This window comes from Podarcis vaucheri, assembly GCF_965113315.1.
Source record: "Podarcis vaucheri genome assembly, chromosome: 14".
NCBI lineage: Eukaryota > Metazoa > Chordata > Lepidosauria > Squamata > Lacertidae > Podarcis > Podarcis vaucheri.
In genome coordinates, this window is record NC_138752.1 from 11086669 (window position 1) to 11108701 (window position 22033).

Here is a 22033-nt window from a genome sequence, read left to right on the forward strand (position 1 = left end):
TGGTTTGATGGCCCTCTGTCATAGATGTTTGAGCTGAGATTCCTGCCTATCAGGGGGTTGATCTAGATGACCCTTGGGTCCCTTCCAACTCTACAATTCTATGAAATCCAAAGTGATAATCATGGAGAAGTATGTATGGGTTTATAAAAACCTCTTGAAGTGTGTGGCTGGAATGCAACCTATTGTGCAAAAGTAAGAGTCATATCTTTTGCTCTGCTCACTTTGGGCCTTTGGTTCTGCCCACCACTGGCATTGTGACCCCAGAAGGTCACATTCCCATGAGGGAATGTGGCTCCTGGATTGAACAATGCTCCCTACCAGTGGTGCACAAGTACCATCTACCCAGTTTTGCTATAGCAACCGAACATTTTAAGTAGGAGAAAACACCGTGGCTGTAATGCAGTAGAAGATAAAAGGACCATATAGCTTCACTATATCTGTAACTAAGAATGGCTTCTCTATAGATATTATTGCTTTGCTGACTTCTTTGGAAAAATAGCAGGCTAGTGAAATGCGATCCATCTCCATACTTTGTGAGAAGATGAACTGCAGCCTCTGTTTGCACCTCCAACTGCAGCCAACAGAGAGATTTGGAAGGATAAAATGTTAATCTCCCAACTCCTCTATGTACTGAAATTTATTCAGAAGCTTCAGAACTATAAATCACAATAAACTATGTACACCACTTAGAGATGAATATATTGCTGAAATAAATAAAATAAAAGATTTAAAAAGAACCTGTAATCATGCTTGTCAGCATAAATATCCAAAACAGCATGCGACTGGAAAAGTTTCCTGCTACATAAAAAAATGTTTCTTTGTCCTAAACTTGAGATTGATCTCCCAACTACAAAAGCAAGTTATTCAAAAAAGGGTGTCTATAAAAGCTATAAAATGAGACTTTATGCTGTTCAATGCAGAGAACCATTGATTTCATTTTTTAAAAAACAAGTTTCTACTTATATTCATGTATATGTTGCTGTGCGACATTTATCACTGTCCAGGAACAGATTTCAATTCTTTTGCGCAGTGGTGGATCATGATCTGCTTTGCCATGGCCAGTTAGCCAAGCTAGTCAGCAACAGAAGGACTGTCGCTTAATCAGATTTTATAAATCAATGCTATGCTAGTATTTGTATTCTATTTGCATTGTAAATGTATTTCACAAAAAATAAATGGTATTGGGGAAAGGTGGTAGAAGTTGGCAGTTGGCTATTCTGTTAGCTGATTCTTTGCCTGAGAACATGGGAGTGTGGTGACTTCAAGCAGACACTGTCTGGAGGAGTCTGTGAGGACAGGCAAGCTAAGGATTAATAACTTATGTTATTAAGGAGTTTTGAAAACAAAAAGGACTAAACCCTCTCTTAGGCTCAAGGGAGAGAAACACATTGTATTCATTAATATATATATAGTCGTACCTTGGAAGTCGAATTCCGAAACATTCGAAAACCAAATTGCGGCTTCAGATTGCCTGCAGGAAGCTCCTGCAGCCAATCAGAAACCGCGGAAGCCCTGTCGGACGTTCAGGTTTCAAAAGAATGTTCATAAACTGGAACAATCACTTCCAGGTTTGCGGCATTCAGAAGCCAAAACGTCAGAGTTCCAGGGCATTCGGGATCCAAGGTATGACTGTATATGAATAATACTTGTTGTTCGACTGTCTTGTGTAAGGTGCTTATTTTATCACAAATAGCTAACACGCTATGCCTAAGATTGCTTTAATGCACTCAAAAGCCTGTGACTAATGTACAACACTGGAAAAACATTGACTTTCAGGGCTTTTGTTCACTAACAACCAACTGGTGCAGAGGCGATAACCTACTTTCTTTCTTTCATGAAATCAATCAACTCTGCATATAGTCAGGCTGCCTGACTTGCCTGCTTCTTTTACTGGAAGCTCAAGCTAAATACCTTACAGGCTTGTGAATATATGCCAGTGTCCTTTCCTATATCCACTGCTGTACTGAAGGTTGCTTTATTATTACTTGAGATTAAAATGCAGCCTCTGCAAAGGGTAGCCATTAACATCTGAATACTAATGAACCACTTCCACCTTCCAAAGTTAGCAAACCGCCACATCACGGCTCTGCTTTATGCAGACGAAGCGGCAACACTATCCAGAACCCCTATAGGGCTTAGAAGAGCACTAAGAAAATTTGCTGCCTATTGTGAGACAGAATGCCTCAAAATAAATTATCAGGAAGACCAAAATTCTTGCTTTTGGGGAAAAAACAAAATCTCAGAAACTGGAAACTTCAAGACCAAAATATAGAACAAGTCTCGAACTACAAATATTTAGGAATGGCGGTCCAGGCATCCGGATCCAACAAAATTCATATTAACTCAAATGGATGTGCTGGAGAAAGATCTGCAAATGCTATCCTTAAATTTTTTAGAACTCAAGGGGTTTTTTATGTCCCCGCGGCACTAAAATTATATAAAGCCAAAACGTTGGAACAGCTCCTTTACGGATCCTTTCTGGGCCCGCCTTCCTCCTCGTTCATTCCCGTTGAAAGAGTGCAATCCAAACTCCTCAGAGCCCTTCTACAAGCTCCCAGATCTGTTTCAAATGCATGGGTCAGACTAGAAACAGGGATGATGAAAGTCAAAGCTCATATTAGTCTATCATCAATATATAAGTGGCTAACTTTGAAACTGCTCCCCCGAGGAATAGCCCCATTGATTCTGCGCAACCAGTTTCAGTCTGGCTGGCAGACAGCAGTTCTAAACACTCTTCAGAAACTGGCCTTGCTCCCCAAACCCTCATAACTATGGGCCTGGGCCAAGCTAGATCCGTGATCAGGCAAAGAATCATGGACATAGAGAGACAACAGGGCTGTACAAGGGTCTCCGATTATAAAATCATAAAAAACAGGAGATATGTAGCCACTCCAGCAACGTATCTCTATTTCCTCGCATCCAGAAATGCAAGAAGGGCTTTCACTCTTGCTAGAAGCTCAGCCTTGCCCTCACCGGTTCTGGAAGGCTCCTATGGAAGTGTCCCGTACGCACAGAGACTTTGCGCCTGCCCATTAGGGGAAATAGGAAGCCCCGTACATATATATTTTTAATGTCCTTTTTATGCTGAGATTTGTAGAGAAATCACTGACCCTTTGGTGAAGACGCTCGCCGATCTTCCAGACAAATCTAAACTTAATTCTCTCCTCTTAGGCAAGGTCACAAGACGACCTGGCTGGTAGCCAGATTCTGCGCCCAGATTTGTAGGCATAGATCATCCTCTAGAATAAAATAGCTTACTAGGGAAAAGCTGATGCCGCCCTTTGGGGTGCCTCAGGATCAATTTTTATGGTAGCCCAAATCTCAGTTGTATGGGTGTATGTATATATTTAAATTTTAACTCACGAGCTATTGCTGCAATCTGCTCAAATTGTATATTTTATCTTTATGAACGCTGTCATTATTGTGTTATGCAAGCTAGTCTTTGACCGTAATAAATTATTATTATTATTATTATTATTATTATTATTATTATTATTACCACTACTAATGAACCACAGGAAAATTGATCAAATACCCTACTCTAACTAGCCAGATTAGAAAGAGAAACTGGCCCCAATGGTCAAAAACTACCAACTTTAGGAAAGCAGGAACCTAAGTCCAGTGAAACTAAATATATGTCGAGAATATTCACACGTCCAGCTTTAAATGCCTATGCAGTATGCTTATACACATGGATATGGCATACCTATGTACATGCTTATACAGTTTTTATATATAACAACGGGAATGTAATTCAGCATAAGCTAAAAAGCAGAGCTTGATGGTGCAAGCAGCTGCCCCAAAGTAGGTGTGCCAAACTACCAGTGAGAAAGCTTGTGAAGCCCCAGGGGCAGCGTAGGAAGAAAGAGAATATCAAATGAGATGAGAGTTTAGGACTACTTGCATGCAAATGAAATCTGTTAAACTATGGCAGCGGAATCAGAGGAGCATTTTGAAAAGTGGCATGAATGGGACTCCTTCCGAGGATGGAACTCTCCAAGCAAACAGTAAGCCCAGCACCCTTCGCACCTTAGCAGTGATTCCCAGTGTGAAAAGCTTTACTGATAGTCAAACTAGTGATTTGTAACAAGGTAAACCTCCAAGAACATAGCACATTTCCTGTGTGCACAAAGGAGAAAGCTTAAAGCTACTTCACTACCCTCTCAGTGGGATCTTCATAACAATCTGGGTAAAAATCACAAGAACTGAATCAACGAAGATGCTAACCAGCTGCTCTGGTAGCAATGTTGTAACACAACTATATCCCCAAAGTTTTCAAAATAAGTTCTCTTGAGAAGCCCCTATGCTATGGCTTTGAGTACTTAAAAGCACTCATTGCCTTGAAGGCTAGTTAATGAATATGAACTTCAGGGAATTAGGAAATGGCTGTTCCATATAAACAGTTCTACCGCCACTTTTAGAGGGACACTTTGCCTTATTCATTTCCAGTTTCCCTGAGGAACAGGCATGGTCATTTATTGTACTCTAAATCTGGAAGGCAGACCACTTCTCAGTAATATTTGTCTATTTCATTTGATAGTCCATTGCCTGTTCAAAGTATTTCTGTTATCAGTTTTTAGAAAATTAATTTCATTCAGTCTTGGTCACTGCTCTGCATTTTAGGATTTTACCATTTTATGAGGTTTTAATGATTTCATTTGTACAGAAACATGATATTTATGAGCGGGCGGATTATGAATAAGATAAAATAAATGTGTCAGGGATGTAAAGCAGATTGTGCGCCAACCAGAAGGGTGCCTGCAAGAGCAATCAGTTTTTCTTTGAAGGATAGGCATGAATGGCAGTCAAGAATGCCACTGATGTGGGGGCTAATGAATAAAAGAATGTACACCAGCCCCTTCACCTGCAAAACTCCATAACTGGGCCATTGCAAGTCAGGATGAAGTGTTGGAAACTTACAGAGAGAAACAACAATATTCTAACTCAATATGGCTGCCCCATATTTCAGACCATCCCAAAAACTTGATGTAATCTGTGCTCTTTTTGACACCTGATTAAAACATTGTTTATCTGGACATGTAGAAGCTGAGATTAAAGCACATGTCTTTTTAGCCTACTGTTTGAATCAAATCTTCTGAATTACCCCTCTATTATTGTCCATGGCAGGTCGCTCCACCATCGCTGTCCTTTCTTTTAGCAGATCAAGATGATCAGGTGACAGCAAAAACTGCAAGGTTTTTAGTGGGGGCAATTAGAATAAGATCTATTATTTGATTATTGATATAAACCTCCAAAATATATTTTATATAATGTAGTTAGGTTTTTACCTCTATCTTTAGTACATTTTATTTTATTGCTATGGCTAGTAGCTGATGCAAATAAAGTTTCGCCTCATTCTGATTCTACTGAATGTTTTTAAGTATCTGTTTTTAACTATTAAAGGATAATGTTTATGTTTTCTTTTTATTGTTTGTAAACCGCGTAGAGGTTTTATTGCAACCAAGCGGTATATAAATACTGTTAAGTAAAGAGAAAAATGAAACATGCTTGTGACTATGTTCTCGGAGGTTACAGGCCACTACAAGAAGGGAGAAACAGCAGTGGAAGGTGTCAGTACAGCTACTGGTTAGCCAAGAGATGCTCCCACACAGCTGTGTGTTGGATCAATTACCATTTCAGAGTCACTGTGACAGGGCTGCCCAAGTCTGGCTGCACAGCCGGGCTCGGGGTGAGGAGGTTGGTCAAGGGAGAGAAGGAATTCAAAACTGTCATCGTAATCCTCTTCCTCCGTATCCCCCTCCCAATCAGCAAAAGCACCTCTAGTCAAGAAATCAGAGCGTGTCCGTGCTATGCGGGCTTTCTTTTTATGGGCTGGTCTGGCAACCTGCTTGATACCAAACGATAAAACAAATAACATGAAAATGCTTTAAACAAACAAACAAACAAACAAAAAGGACAACAGGTGATTCTGCTGCTGTTTGAAGTCAAACAAAGGGGAACATGCAACCATAAGGATTAAAATAAAAAGCTAATTTCCAAATGCAAGGGTTGTTTTTTTTTGGGGGGGGTTAACAAGTTGGTAGTAAGCAACAAAAATGGACAGCACAAATAAAATGTATTGTAATGGAAGCCAATAAAAATAATGGGGGCGGGGCAGGGCGGGGACAGAAACAGACAGCACAATTGCTTTTGACACAGCTTATGTGAAGGGTCAATTCAGGGCAGGACTTGGACTCAGTTCTCACTGAGATGGTAATCCAGTGGCTGGGCTGGATTTCAGACTGCAGGTGGGCACTTAGATGATTGAATGCTCTTCTTTAAAAAATATTCCCTCCATCTAGAAAGCTAAATATTGGGGAGAATGGTCTTTGCCTAGCTTAGTTCCTGAACATGCTAGTTTTCTATGTGCACAGATTTGTTATTTTGAAGGACCATTCATACATGTGAATTCCCACCTGTAGCCTGAAGTGGTACACCCTTACTACCTCAGTGAAAACCAAGCGAATGGTTTATCTTTGTATTGCTGTCTGTAGAGCACTCTTAAACCTTGCAATTGCTTCCCTACTGATAAAATCCTGCTCCACCCCTTTACTCTCATATTATTAGGTAGCCAACAGAATAAAAAATTTCTACTGAAGAAATAAAAGGTTGTTGCGTACCTCTCCCCTACTTTGTCCAGAAACCTTTGATGGTTTTTTATGTTCTTCTTTTGGAAGCAATGGACATGCTGAAGATTCTTTGCTGAAACTAGAAAACATAATTATTGCAGATTGACCCACAACAGGTCCGATACATACTCCAGGATGCATAGTTTGGGAAAGGCACCTTCAAGTCACATACATTGTTGTAATCCAGGGATGGAAACTCGGCCTTCCAATTGTTACTAGACTTCAATTCTCATCAGCCTCAGCCAGCATGGCCAATCCTCAGGGCTGATGGGAGTTGCATACCAAGATTTGGAGGGCCACACTGTCTGCAACCCTGTTGAAATCCTTGCAATTACCCTGCGTGTTAGATCACGATTATTATCCCCATATTCTGGGACAGGAGGGAGCTAAGATGGAATGGCTTGCTTAAGGCCACCAATTTAGTTCATGACAGAGCAAGATTTGAGCCCTCTGCTATTCATAGCAAAGCCTCTCGGCCAGTACTACACTATACCCCCAGTCTCAGAAGTGTATAGCTGGTGTCTGGGTAAAGTTTCTGAAGCTGAAGATGACCAAATAAGAGGACAGGTGCTTCAGCACTCTGAATAGGTTCTTACACCTATGAATAGCAGAAACCTAGATTGTGGAAACTATAAAATATTGTAAATCAACTTAAGATGCATACTTTATATAGGTTGAAGAGTTTTAACTTTGGGGGTAGAACATTGATTTCTTAAGCACAGAGTAAAACAGTGAAATTCTTTCACATACACACTCCCAACTTCATCGCTATCAATAGGTGTATATATAGATCCTTCTCTCCATTAATACTGTTCTGGGTTGGAGGTAAGCCACACATGTTCCTGTGTATATGTCAATATGCATACAAATGGAAAAGCCAGAACATATATGTATACCAAAAATATAAATCTACTACAGGAACACCACATAAAAAACAAAAGAAACAAATGCCATTTTGATGTTTGACTTTTTCCTGTGCATGATTTTTCTGGGGGAAGAATCCTTTGGCTTTCCTCCAAGCAGTGAATATTTCTAGGAGGGCTCAGGCCTTGTGAAAGTGAAAGTGAAATAGAAATACTGCAACATCATACTCACTTTAGACCCACATGACTATCCTTTGGGGTAAAGAAAATAGAACCACCTCTAGTTTCATTAGAAGAGCTTTCAGTGCCCTGGCGAGGAATTCGGGGCAACCTGAACCGTTTTTCTCTTGCAGGCAGATTGCTCGAGCCTTCTTGAGATTCAGCAGCCATTGGCAAGTTTAACTGATCTCTTCCAGCAGACTGCTGGACAACTGGCGTCTTGTCTTCCTTTCGTTCCAGGATCATGATGATAGTCTTTTCTTTCTGGCAAGCAGGTGGGCTTCTTTTTGCTGTGACAGTAAGACCTTTAATATCTACCGTTGAAGTGGGCCCTGCACTTGTTGTAAGACAAGGCTCCTCTTTGCTCTGGGGACTCCCAATGAGGGGAGATTGAGGCTTGTCCGTTTTCTTTGGTGACCTGATAGAGGCTCCTTGAGAGGACTCCCTGACCTTGTTCTGCTGCTCAAAAACTTTACGCTGCTTCCCCAAAATTTCCTTCTGCTGTCGAATCTGCTCCATCATTTCTTTCTCGTTCTGCAGTTGCTTTTGTTTCTGGCGCTCTTCCTTCTCCACATTCAGCTTCTCCAGCTTCTTGATAACTGGATCTGAAGATAGCATTTCTGAAGCAGGGCCCTCTGGTCCTCTGAAAGAAGGCTGGCATTCCCCATGAAGGGCTCTGCTCTGCCCCGCCCCGCCCAGTTCAGTGGTATGCTTGGCTTCTGGGAACAAAAACTTCCCCCCTATTTCCATTCGCTTGTTCCTTAAATTATTCTCTATAACTGACTGGCCAGTTCTGAGAGTGTCCTGTGGCGGCAGGTAAAATGTAGGTAGGCTGCTTGAAATGAGTGGCTCTCTTGTGTGCAAGTTGTAGACAACGCCTTGAGAATCGCAAACTGACCCATCTTTAGCAGCAAGGCACTCTGGTAATTCAGAGCTTGAGGCCAAACTTTTCCCACCCAACACATTTCTATTTACATCTGCATCAAGGATGGGGATGCATTTAACATTGTCAGATTTAGGGCTGTTTGGTAACGAGTTTCTGGGAACAGGCTCGTGCGGCAAGGTTGGGTCCTGCTTGCCCTTCGGAGTGTCTTCATGGCTTAGCATCTCTAGACTTCCCTGAGAGCTTTCACTCTCTGGAGTTCCCCTGGGAGATTGCGTGTCTTCAGAAATCATCTCTGGTGACCACTGATGCTCTTCTGAGGGAGAAGCCCCACCAGTGGACCGGACCTTCAGCAATTCCAAGCTAAATATTTCCTGTTCCAATTCACGCATCCGCCGGCTCTCTCGCTTTGCACGAACTCCTTTCTTCTGGTTGAGGTCTTCCAATGACTTGGGTCTCTCTCTCACAAGAACTTGCTCATCTATGCTCTCTCCACCCTGGCTGTTGGCTCTCTCATAGTGTTTGTACAATAAAGCCTCAGAATTATCCAAGGGATCAATTTGACCCACTCTGTTGTCAATCACTGACTTATGTTCTTCCACAGCTTTCACTCGCTCTTCAAATGAACGATCCTCCCACTCAGAAGGATCTGAACCTGTAACATCCAGGTTGTCCCCTGGTGCAAGTCCACCCTCTTCTTTAACTGCCAGTCCATTCCTCAATGGAGCCTCTCTTAAGCTTTGCTGCTTTAAAATCCTCAACCTTTTTTAAAAAGAAAGAAAAGACATTTTAGAATTATTTGTTGCAAATTTCTCACCCTTCTCTTTAAAGCATTGCAAGGCTTTGGATTAGATGACCCTTGGGGTACTTTCCAAATCTACGAGACTTTCCTTTTTCTTCCATGCTTGTTCCTCTAGCAACATGGCAAGATTATTAAGTCAATCACCATTACTAGGAACAATAAAATGTAAAAGAAAGAAAGAAAAGTGAGGTTAGTAACAATACCATACCTGAGAAGAGATGAGATGGGTGTGATGGGCTTTAACAAGTATGAAAACCATGCTGTAAGCCAAATTAACTTTGCATCTTAATTAACCCTTTGATGCCCTTTATTTCTGAGCTCATTGTTCCTAAATAAATTTTCCGCAGCATCCCACTGAAACTTCTTTACACCCCTTGGCCCTTTTCTACTCCCTTTCAATCCCTTGGTCTTTATTCACCTGCCGCACTTCAGGGGGTCAATATTGGCAACTTTGGGAAATCCTGATTTACACGCACTTTTGTCCTCCCATGAAGGTTACAAGTATTACCTCTGCCGCGCTTTGTATCCTCTATACGCTGCTTGCAACAAAATTACTTTGTTTCTCTTGGCCCTGTAGACACTTCTGGTGTGGTAGCTTCGCCATTTTGCCTGGACAATGGTAGCCGCAGCATTCCGGTGCCTCAAGCATTCCCGCCAGTAGCTCTGGATAATGAAGCCAGCCACCCGCATCTGCTGAAATCTTCTCCTTGCCACAAAGCCTCGCCAGTAGGCCTGAAGAACAACTGCTGCCTTGCCTAAACAGATGGAATGGTTTAGGGACTCTTCTTCCTCAGCTTGCTTTCTTCTTTGGTAACTACGCCAGTATTGCTATGGGAAGAGTGAGAGAAAATATTTTTCAGTACTCCATACTATGTCAGATTCCCTTAATAGAAAGATCCTTGAAAACAATATCTAAAAAGATCCAGTAGCATAACCACAATTTCACCTATTAATAAGACCAAGTGGTACTGAATGAAGAAGAAAGGCTGAACAGCCATTATCTTATTCTTGTGGATGACCAATCTGTACTCAGGTAAAAAAAAAAAGTTTAAAAATGATGAGGTGCAAGCATTTTTAAAGCTGGTGTCTTACTGACATTTAAGATGACAGAAGACAAAGCAAAAGAGAGAGCAATCATGTTTTTCAATAACAACCTGGACAAATACTTTGTGGTATGAATGAAATTGAGAAGGGAGACTTTTAGTGTAAGTAAAGATATACACATGATATGAAAATAATTTTATTAACTGTGCATAAATATACTGACAGATGCCTTACTATGTATTAAGCTTCCACATTCCTTGTTATTACAATGCCACTGTTCTGCACATAACTATGCCCTCATTTCCGCACAACACTAAGCCAAACCATGGTTTAGTGTGAACGAGCATGTTCCTAGATAAGAGATTGTGGTCTCTGCTTCCCCTCAGTGGTTCTGCTGCTGCGCTGCACTGAGCCAAGCGATGGTTTGATTTAGTGCAGAGCTTTCCAAACAGTGTGTCGTGACATGTTAGTGTGTCAGCTGCAGTGTGTGGGTATGTTGCACGAATGCTCTTATAAGGAGTTAGTTTAACCTCCGGTGTGCTGGCAAAACTGAATTACTATGTCACAAAATGATGAATATCTAAAAAGTTTGTTAGCAACATGGACGGTTTGGAAAGCTCTGGTTTAGTGTGTCATCCAAACCATGGCTTTGTGCAAATGAGCAAATCTGGAGTGGAGATTGTGATCACTTTGTTCCTCCTTTGATTATCTTACTGCTGCCCTGTGCTGTGCTAAGTCTGGCTGTGTGTTGTCCAAACCCAGGTTCGTGGTTTAAAGAAATCATGAGCTGCAAACCATAGGCTAAGCCTTGGCTACTGTTTGCAGTTTGTCTGCAGCGAGTTTAACCCCAAGTCTGTGTTCAAAATCAGCACAGTGCTGCAACAAATTAACTAAGGAGAAGCAAAGCATTCACAATCTCCTCTCTGGGAGTGTACACATTTTCAAGTGCAAAGGAAGGCATGGTTTGGCTTAGTGTTATGTACAAACCAGGCCTATATGTAACATAAAAGAAACAGCTTTTGTCTTGAGATAAACGTCAGGCATGCTAAATGTCTGAAATTACTGGAAATCACATTGTTGACACCCACCTGTATGACCACAGCTGCCTGCTTCAAATTCAGGAACTGCCTCCTGTAGAGCATAGTACGGAACCAGCTCTGCAACAGAGTGATCCTTCGCAACACCTCCTCATGCAGCAGGCCCTGGAGAAGCTGACGTCCCTGCTCTTTCATGAAAACCTAACAATGTGGAGAGCAATAATAAATGCATATTTATTAATGAACAAATTACTGTCAGTTCCCCACCATGCAGCTATAAAGATTTCTGCAAAATAATTGCAATGGTGTAAGTAACAAAACAAAGGATGAACCTGTTCTGCCCACCAATCTCGGCACTCACAAGGGAAAAAGAGCCTGAATATTCATTCAGGGACACAACGGGCTGAACATATGGAATCTTATGAACTTCTTTGTTGGGTTTTACATCAAGTCTGCAGCCTGAATACTTAAAAAAATAATAATGAAGGGGATGAGGGAATCCCCACAAACTTAAAGAATTTATTTTATTTTTTATTTATGTTATTTTATTTTTTAAGACACACAGTGAAGCAAATCCACAAAATGCATTTTAAATAAAATAAGGGTCACATTTACTTCAGAATCTTCCTCTCCCCACCTTCAGGAAGAAATTCCAACTGATGTTCAGGTACTTGAAAATGAACTGAAAGGTGAGTTGCCTCATCCTAGCGTCTGGGGTAACTTTGGTGTGGCAAAAAAAGTCTTGGGGAGTTGTAATTTTGAGTTCTACCAGACATTATCTTATTTACATGCAACACTAAAATTGTGGCTACTGTGCTCCCCCCCTGCTCATTTTGCTGATGGACTGCACTGAGCTAAGCTATGTCACAGTTTGACTTAGTATGCTGTCCCAGTCTGGGTTCATGGTTTAGCTCTCCCCGACAAACCACAAGCTATAAACCATAAGACAAACCTTTGTTACAGTGTGTGGTTTGTCTGCAGAAAGCTAAGCTATGAGCTCAGGTCTGGACAACATGTTGAGCCAAACTAAAGCTTAGCTCAGAGAAGCAGCAAAATGACTGGCAAGGAGCAAACAGCCCAAATCTCCTCTCTGGGAGCCCATACATTTGCTTGTTACTGATAAGCCGTGGTCTATGTTATCAATACATGCTAAATGGGTCACTGTATCCCTGAAAAACACCACTATGGCAGCAGGGTACACCCATAAATGATACTAGAAAGGGACAAGTGCATTTTAATATTGTGTCAGGGAGCAAAAGGGAAATGAGGCTTTGAACGTACCATTGTTCGTCCCACTTGATAATTGTCAGGGTTGGTCTTTGTTTTCCTTAAGAATTCTTGGATATTCTCCTTGGATGGTACCATGCTTCTTGGCAGGAGTACATGAAAATGATCCACAAACTCCTGAAAAATTAGGCATACCTCTGCATGTTACTTAACACAGTTTGTCATTTTACTCTGAAAGTTCATTGAAGTCAACTCTGTATCTATGGAAATTCAGGCTGCCTTAGTAGATGAGATGAGAAACAGGGATCATTCCACCAGCTCTGCTGAGAGACTAGCTTCTGCCCTGAGCTGTTTCTATGTTGGCTGAGCATTACAAGAACTACTATTTAGGAACTGGTGCCTGAGTTTGCTTTTCCCCTCTTCCTTCTGTGTCCCCTTTCTCTGGTGTGTCATGCTTTTTTAGATCATAAGCCTGAAGGGACTGCTTTGTTTTAACTGATTGTATGCAAGCAGCTCTGGGAGGTTTTTCAGCTGACAAGTGGAGTACAAATGTTCTAAATGCATAATCAGTATATAAACATAGCAATCCTGAAAAGGGCTGTCATTGTGGATACTGAAAAGTAACAGTTTTAATTGTCTATTATATTCAAAGTTCTCTAGTTTACACAACTGAGCTAATCAGAAAGGCATGAAATCTTTTTTTGGGGGGGCAGGGAGCAATATTAAGCTCTCCCCATGCACATCACTCTGGTGGGTGTATGAAAAATGTGACACCGGGATGCAAAAATCTACAGTGGTACCTCGCAAGACGAACGCCTCGCAAGACGGAAAACCCGCTAGACGAAAGGGTTTTTCCGTTTTGGAGGCGCTTCGCAAGACGAATTTCCCTATGGGCTTGCTTCGCAAGACGACAGCCCATAGGGAAATATCCGGGACAGCAGGGAAGCGCAGCGCGTCTTCCCCACTGTCCTCGGACCTCCTCCGAAGCCAGGCGGCAGGGCGGGAACACCTGCCCCCACCGCCCGGCTTCCGAACGCTGCTCCGAAGCCGGGCGGCGGGGGCGGGAACACCTGCCCCCACCGCCCGGGTTCCGAGCGCTGCTCCGAAGCCGGGCGGGGGGGTGGGAACACCTGCCCCCACCGCCCGGCTTCCGAACGCTGCTCCGAAGCCGGGCGGGGGGGTGGGAACACCTGCCCCCACCGCCCGGCTTTCGAACGCTGCTCCGAAGCCGGGCGGGGGGGCGGGAACACCTGCCCCCACCGCCCGGCTTCCGAACGATGCTCCGAAGCCGGGCGGGGGGGGCGGGAACACCTGCCCCCACCGCCCGGCTTCCGAACGATGCTCCGAAGCCGGGCGGGGGGGGCGGGAACACCTGCCCCCGCCAACCGGCTTCAGAACGCTGCTCCGAAGCCGGGTGGGGGGGCGGGAACACCTTCTGAAGGCGGGCGGGGGGCGAAAGTCTTTGTCCCCCCTGCCTGCCTTCCCAGGGGCTTTTAAATCGCCCCAGACAGCGGAGAAGTCCTCCGCTGTCCCGGGGTTTTTTAAAATGCTGGGGGTGGGAAGAAAAGCCCTTGTCCCCCCCCCCAGCCTTCAGAAGAGGTCCGGGGACAGATTGTCCCCGGACCTGGTCTGAAGGCGGTTTCCCTAGGAACGCATTAATTGATTTTCAATGCATTCCTATGGGAAACTGTGCATCGCAAGACGAAAAACTCGCAAGACAAAGAGACTTGCGGAACGAATTAATTTCGTCTTGCGAGGCACCACTGTACATAGTCTTTCCAAGGAAGTTTCATCACCAGTTCATGATCACTGATCTCTGCAGCAAAAGACCCACAAAAACACCAATTCATGGATTTTTTGAAACCAAAATTTCATTCAAAACATTCCTCTATGTAGCAGAACCATTAGGAGAATTTGCCCTTAATGGAGTAACATTTGTACATGGGTTGGGATTAGATGATTATCCAATAACTAATTCTCTTCCACTAGGAAGAAAGTTAAGTAAGACTATGGAGGGTTTTATTAAAACAGATCATTTCAAGAAATGTAACTTGGAGTAAACCAGTACTTCAGCTTTGGGTGTCCGACAAAGTATATAACAAAAAATGTTTACAAAAACAATGAGCAAAACATATTATAGTTGACACATCTGTCTAATCACAGCCAATTTGTAGCTTTAGAAAAACTACATGGAAAATAAAGCTAAAGATTTATTAAAATCAGAAGACTAACTTTTCAAATCATATGCTTTCAAAGCACAATAGAGGCTATCACTCTGAATAACTCACTCCAAGTAGCTCAATGCACAAGACTAGTGTAGCAAGAATATGGTTGACCTTTCCTTTAATTAACATGCTGATTTGGAAATGTGTTTTGTAAAAGTATAATAATTCACAAATATGTTTTACACAAATATCACTATTTCCTGCACAATGTTTCTACAGCATCCCATGGCCCCTCCTTTCCTTCACTGATTTTCTATTTACTTCTCAGCCCTTGCCAAATAGCAGCTGAAGCTCACAATGAACATCCCCAGCCACAACTCTGCATGCTTGCAAGCGCTAATTTGACATGGCTATTTGTTCTGCCAGTTGCATCATTTTCAGCTGCAGAAATAATACTTTCCATACACTTATGCGTTCACCTACATTTAAATCAAGGAATTGCCCAACTGACCATAGTGCCTTGGAGCCCGCTTCACCAATACTTTTTGGGGAGATTTAAATAATCTAACCTTGAAGGTGTATTTGGAACTATATCCTGACTGTCGTATGCGCACTGTCTCTCGCATCCCTGTGTACCGCAGCTGTCTAAGCACCTGGTTGTCGCTGAACCTCAGGGGAAGCTGAAAAAACAAAACATACAAGGGCCAAACAGTTACACATTGACTGCAAGTTCATCCAGGTAAGCAAGTTTCCATGGATGACTTTGTTGGCTACCAGGGCTCACCAGTCCTTTGCTGACGGCTGCCCTTTAAATAGATCCCAGTCTACACCACCAGCATCAACCAGGCAATGGCCTCTAAGGAGGCTCCACTTGGGAAAAGGAAGGGTGGATCACTCTCAGTCATGGTCCTGATGGAAGGGAAGGAGCCCAGCTGCTGTACCTCAGGCAGAACAAAGGATATGGGGACAGGGAGGATGTAAAAAGCCGAAGAGAGTAGGAAAAAGGGGAGAAGCCCAGTGGAGACAGAGAACAGTCCGGGCACCTAAATAAGGCTCTTACACAGATACTGGGGCAACTTGGTCCTTGGTCAAAGGCCTTCTTCAGGGTATCCCCCAAGCCCCAGAGAATGCAGTTAGATAGGAAATATCAGCAGTCTGTTTATCTAGTCCCCAATCCCTGGGGAGGCATAAGAATCCTAGATTTCAGCCTGCCAAGGCTAATGGTATGGAGAGGTATATTCAGTGCTTATTTTTTAAAGGGGGGGGGAGGTACTCAATGGTATGCAGTACCGGCACCTCTTTTGTTATTAAAAAGTGTGGCACTTACTCTAACAACTTCATGGTGAGTACCGGCACCTATTTCTCTAGAAAAAAAGCACTGTCTTCTTTGGCATGAGTCCCCGAGATGAAAATTTTTCACAGCCCTCTAGCTGCTATGGTGGCTCATTTACCAGATGTAATGTATTTAGTGTATGGACTTTGCAAGGCTTGGTTTGGTCAGAATTGAGTATACACTTCCAGAGTTAACACTAAATACATTACTTCTGGAAAATGAGTCACCATAGCCACTAGAAGGCTGTGAAAATCTGTCTCCTGAGTTTTCAGACTGGTCTACCCAGGTACTATTTGAAACTATATGGGCACAGCTCACCTACCCTACTGCTAGCTGAATCCTTGCTCCTGATGTATAGTAGGATGGTACTGAGGATTATTGCTATGTTGATCTGAAAGATCAAAAGGGCATGGCACCCCTTTACATTTATTTATTTTTTTATTCAGATTTGTCATAGCCAATGGCTAGTATAATCAAGTTATTTGGATTGGCTGTAACAGTCCAGCAAAACTGATTTTCATTGTGGATTACTTGGGATTGGAGAGGCATTTACCTTGTCAGCATTGGAGCGAATGCACTTGACAAAATAGGGTTCTGCTTGCCCAAGGGTCTCCATCAGTTTGGTAAGCGATGCCTAAAGTGGAAAATAAAATTATGGAGTTGGCTTCTGCAACAATTATTTTGGTAAGAAAATAACATGTTGCCAAACCTCTCCTTATGCTATTTTTAAACTGTAATTTAACACACATATGAAATAGAAATTGTGATAATATTGCTTCTTATTGTAGACATTCAAAGACATGAAAATGGCTTTCCTATACAATGCATAATAATGGCATTAAGTACATATAGGTAAATCTTCAAAAGCACGTCACTGGATCAGAACAATAGCATACATGTCCCTCAGCAGTTCTCCTTCTGGAATGCTGCATATTTTATTCAAAATTCAGCTTCATTTATCTGCTTAAGAGACAAGGTGTTCAGCTTACCTATAGGCCTGGACCGGAGGCTCCAGCTTGTGGAAATTCTGCGGTTAGACTGTTGATGGGGACAGACTATCACCAGGGACAGTTTCAGAAAACAGCTCTGGATGAGCATACCTGAACCACTTGGCTTTTGAATTAAAGGGTGCCAAAGGGCACTATAATGTTAAATAATGCTATTTAACATCTACATGAAGCCATTTGGGAGCAAAGTGCCATTGGTATGCTGATGATAGCCAACTCTATTTTTCTGTAATGTCTGACTTGGAAATGCTGAGAAGGCCCTGGACTAGTGTCAGTTAGATAATTTTTGGACTTATTGTATTGTGTCTAGTGTACACTGCTTATAGACTATTGTGATTAAGCACTAAAATAAATAAATAAATAAATAAATAATAAAGGCTTTTAATTAAAGAAGGTTAGAAAACTACTTAAAGCTATTTAGAGAGCATAGTACTGCTGAAATTAAAAGAGCTTTGGCAGAAATTATATGGGTAATTACTATACTGTTCAAAAATTTCAAACTGACATACAATTTATGTCCCGAACTTTATTAAGGACTCATATGGGCATCTGTGGAGTTAGCAGTCACAGCCTATGCAAAGCATAAAGTCATATAATCATATCAGTTTGACTTACTGTATATCACATCTGACAATCAGTCTAGCCTGGTATTGTCTACACTGACTGGCAGAAACTTTTCAGGATCTGAATCAGAGTTCTATTTCCCAGTTGAGCTACCTCTGACTTTTTTTAAAAAAATATGGAGGTAATAGGAGTGAAGCCGATACATGATGCACACAACGCATATGTTCTACTACTGTGTTATGGTAGCTATGACCCCAAAGGGCTGATTGATGTCTAAGGGATTTTAAAGAAGATCTAAGCCATACATAAATGGCTTGGCTTGCAACAATCTTTTCTTTAATGCGAGTCAGTTACTGAGTTGACTTACATAAGGCTGGAAATGCCCAGAGGGAACTAGAGAATTTACTAGTTGGCCAAAAGAAAGAAAAAAAGACTGTGATGTAAAAATGAATGGGACAACCAGGGATAATAAAGAAAATGGGATCTGCAACCAATTGTTGTTCTTGTTGTTTTTTCCTAAAATGAAGAGTAGGCGGCATTCCAGTCCATCTAGTATCCCTATTTTATTTCCATTGGAAATAGATATTCCACATGGTTTTCCTTAAGTTAAACTTCATGAAATTAACAATGGTAAGTTACCTGGAACTGGGCACTGATGCTTGGAGGCTTCTTCTTCTTGTGAAGGTGGAGAAGAGACTTTGTGATACGGTCATGGAGAGTTAGGTTCGTCAAGTGCTTGAGCGATTTCACTTCAAGCAAGTGCTAAGAAACACAAAGATTATAACTTTGGTTATGAGAAATTTGAAGCAACATAAGCACAAATCTTTGCAAGAAACCAACAGTGGAGCATGGAACCCACAGGTCTCTGCCCCACCCTCCCCCTGCTGAAATTAGGCTTCCACTGTAGTCAATACAGTGATTACAGTGATTACTCCTTCTTTGGAGGTCTTTAAGCAGAGGATTGACAACCATATGTCAGGAGTGCTCTGATGGCGTTTCCTGCTTGGCAGGGGGTTGGACTCGATGGCCCTTGTGGTCTCTTCCAACTCTATGATTCTATGATTCTATGATTCAATAGAAGGCTTTTTTCAAGCCCAATTGCAGTTTGGAAGTGCAAAGTTTACTTTTGGGAGTCTCAACTATCAAGGAAAGAATAAATCTCTACCCTCCAGCTGGAAGCCTCTGAAATTGTTCCTCTTCAAAGTCTAATTGTTGCTGGGGGGCGGCAGTGATCTTCCTGGGGATTATAGCTGGAGAAGGGCCCATGCAATCCCAGTTGAAATCACCAGGAAAGTAATCCACTGCCTCCACCCTCCCACTCCACTTGAAAAAAGTAAAACCCCTTTTTCAAAACCTAACAGTCTCTGTGGTTGTGGTGCTCACAGCAGTTTATCTGGTTTGCAAATGTGCCCATCACATCCATACAGTGGTACCTCGAGTTACAAATGTCTCTGGTTATAAACGCTTCAGGTTACAAACTCCGCTAACCTAGAAGAGTTACCTCGAGTTGAGAACTTTGCCCCGGGATGAGAATGGAAATTGTGTGCCAGCGGCACAGCAGCAGCAAGAGGCCCCATTAGTGAAAGCACGCCTCTAGTTAAGAACAGTTTCAGGTTAAGAGTGAACCTCCAGAACGAATTAAGTTCATAACTAGAGGTACCACTGTACATCAATTGTATACATGGTGAAAACCACACTATGAGTTCATGGGCAGTGTACACTTTCTGTATGCTTATGAAAAAGGAATAGCCTTGTAAAAAACAGCATCATTTGTGAAATTAATCTAGTTTAAATATGTTAGCTCAGGTTCTCTAGCTCTAGTACTCTCACCTTTGGAAGGTTAGGCTTGGCTTTGACGTTCTTGTTTCGCCTAGGAAGAAGCAACAAAGATCCATATTAAAGCAGCAGGGACATGTTAATGCTAATTTGTAAGCTTTCATGAGAAAAACATTTGCTTCTGGTGTAATGGCAAAGCATGTACTAGTGCAGTGTCAACAAATCTATAGTGAGTGCTGGTTTTATGTGGTCCCTCGCACTCTTGCTTGTGGAAGTGCGTGCATCTGTTTCAGGCATAGCAAACTCCAGATGTTTGGGACTACAATTCCCATCATCCCTGACCACTGGTCCTGTTAGCTAAGGATTATGGGAATTGTAGTCCCAAACATCTGGAGGGCTGGAGTTTGCATATGCCTGCTCTATTTGAAGAGACACTGAACTGAAAATACAAGTTTCACACATCTTTTTTTCAAACCCACTCAACTCCTAGTGACAAGCTTCTTTAGAACTGCAGACATTCTTTGACAATTAATTCAGATACCGTATTCTTCCAGCTGCATCTTTGAAGGGGTATTTGGAAATTATAAAAGAGAATATAATTGATGTGATTACAATACTTTCACAAGTACCTAAAAGGAGATTTGTGTAACACAGGAACCCCTTTTAATTTATTAAATGTTTATAATAAAAACTGTGGCTCTACTGATCAGAGTCTCTGGTCAACTCCCAAGACCAGAAGAGAGTAATGGAGGCCTAGAACTGTTCAAAGGTTGCTTCCATGTATTTTAAAGTGTCCCAGTTCTGCAGTCTGCCTCATCATCCAGATTTAAGATACACTTTTGAGGATTTTTGAATTGTAAATCTGTGTGCCTTGGGTGATGAATGCTGAAGGGTAATAGAGACAGTAAGAGCTGTTCGACAGTGGAATTTGCTGCCAAGGAGTGTGGTGGAGTCTCCTTCTTTGGAGGTCTTTAAGCAGAGGCTTGACAACCATATGTCAGGAGTGCTCTGATGGTGTTTCCTGCTTGGCAGGGGGTTGGACTCGATGGCCCTTGTGGTCTCTTCCAACTCTATGATTCTATGATTCTATGACCTCTCTTACCCCAACTTGTCCCATGTTTGTTGCTATCCCTAGAGATCAATTTATCTTTGTACCAAAGAACAAATATGAACTAACATGAGGATGCCATGGGCTCTCTCCAAGAGTTTGCTGTTAGTTGAATTCACAAATATCCCATCTTTGTCGAGGAAACTGCTTTGGCTGGAGAGTCTGCTCTGTCGCACGCCCATCTTGCTGTTCCAACCAACTCCATACATATCACTGCAATGTGGGAAACAAATACACTTTATTGCTAAAATTTCACAAAGAATATACCAGGTATTTATTTTTTTTGTAAAAAGGTAACTTTCCAAAGTCACAATTTCATATGTAAAGCTCTTGCTCTAGCAGTCTCACTTATCACACAATCTGACTTACCGCTGACTTTTCTCATTGATAGTGTTAACTCCCTGCAGATCTGAAAGTGGTGTTCTGGGACGTTTGCGGGCAATACCTGTGGCAGCATATCAACAAAAAAATTAACATTCTATTTAGCATTAGATAAATTCTCTGCACCGGTTTGGGAGGGGAAAAAAATCAGACTGCAACATGTGCTGAAAATGGTACATGCTGGGAACTGGGGGAGGTGGGAGGGAGAGAAGAACCATAAATGAGGAGCCATGGCTGGTAATAATGGTATATTTGACTTAAGCTCTTAAAATAAAGAAAAGATGTCCTAAATTCGTTTGCCACAAAATTTACTTGTAATCCTACATATAAAGCCATATGTTAAATATATTTTTTAAAAGATGCACATCTCTATATCCAAGAAACAACACAGAGAGGAAAGCTTTTATAGGAGGAAAATATTGCAACTAAGAGCCACACCTCCAATAAGATTATTATCTGTAAAAGGTATTTTCTGGTCAGCTGCTTTCTCCTTCTTATAAAAGTAGAACAATGCAGACCATATGAACACTACAAATTTGTGCAGAAGTAAGCCTCTGGATTCTATTAATAGCTTAACTGGAAATCTTTCTTATATACTTATATACTTGCTTGGACAACCTCCAACCTGGTAGCAGAGCTACCAGAAACACAGTTCACTATTTTGGTCTGGGTATTTTCTTTTAAAAAGCCCAGAATTATGGTTCAATACATTTTACTGAATAGAAGATACACTTCTTAGCTGTTCCATCTTAAAAGCTACTGCATCTATTGCAAAGCATACAATGCAGAATTTAACACAAACATGGCTTGCCTTAAGTGAGTCTGAAAGCCTCATCTGTAATGCAAAACCATGGGGGTTCTAACCTGCATTACTAACCCTAGCATAGGTATTCAGGGATGGTGCAGCACAGTGGACAAGAAATGAATCAGGAAATTCTTGGTTCCAATTTCCCTCCTCCACCATGTCATAACAAATCAGATACAGAACTGACCTA

General features: G+C 42.0%; 1 protein-coding gene across 11 annotated transcripts in view; it reads right to left on the reverse strand.

Annotated features, from left to right (window-relative positions):
* MYO9A (myosin IXA) overlaps nucleotides 1-22033 on the reverse strand; it is a 175013-nt gene that overhangs the window by 66095 nt on the left and 86885 nt on the right. For 9 of the 11 annotated variants that reach the window (XR_014213398.1, XM_082198217.1, XM_082198209.1 and 6 more), the window contains 12 exons: nucleotides 21027-21102; nucleotides 20727-20870; nucleotides 19604-19643; nucleotides 18413-18535; nucleotides 16756-16836; nucleotides 15439-15549; nucleotides 12759-12881; nucleotides 11529-11678; nucleotides 9905-10224; nucleotides 7725-9356; nucleotides 6621-6708; nucleotides 5633-5848 (listed from right to left, as the gene is read on the reverse strand). Coding sequence is in view for 10 of the 11 variants with exons in the window: in XM_082198217.1 (XP_082054343.1) it covers nucleotides 5633-5848; nucleotides 6621-6708; nucleotides 7725-9356; nucleotides 9905-10224; nucleotides 11529-11678; nucleotides 12759-12881; nucleotides 15439-15549; nucleotides 16756-16836; nucleotides 18413-18535; nucleotides 19604-19643; nucleotides 20727-20870; nucleotides 21027-21102 (3104 nt within the window). In the remaining variant the exon portion in view is untranslated. The remainder of the gene's footprint in view (nucleotides 1-5632; nucleotides 5849-6620; nucleotides 6709-7724; nucleotides 9357-9904; nucleotides 10225-11528; nucleotides 11679-12758; nucleotides 12882-15438; nucleotides 15550-16755; nucleotides 16837-18412; nucleotides 18536-19603; nucleotides 19644-20726; nucleotides 20871-21026; nucleotides 21103-22033) is intronic. The other 2 variants (XM_082198211.1, XM_082198215.1) reach the window with 2 other exon arrangements.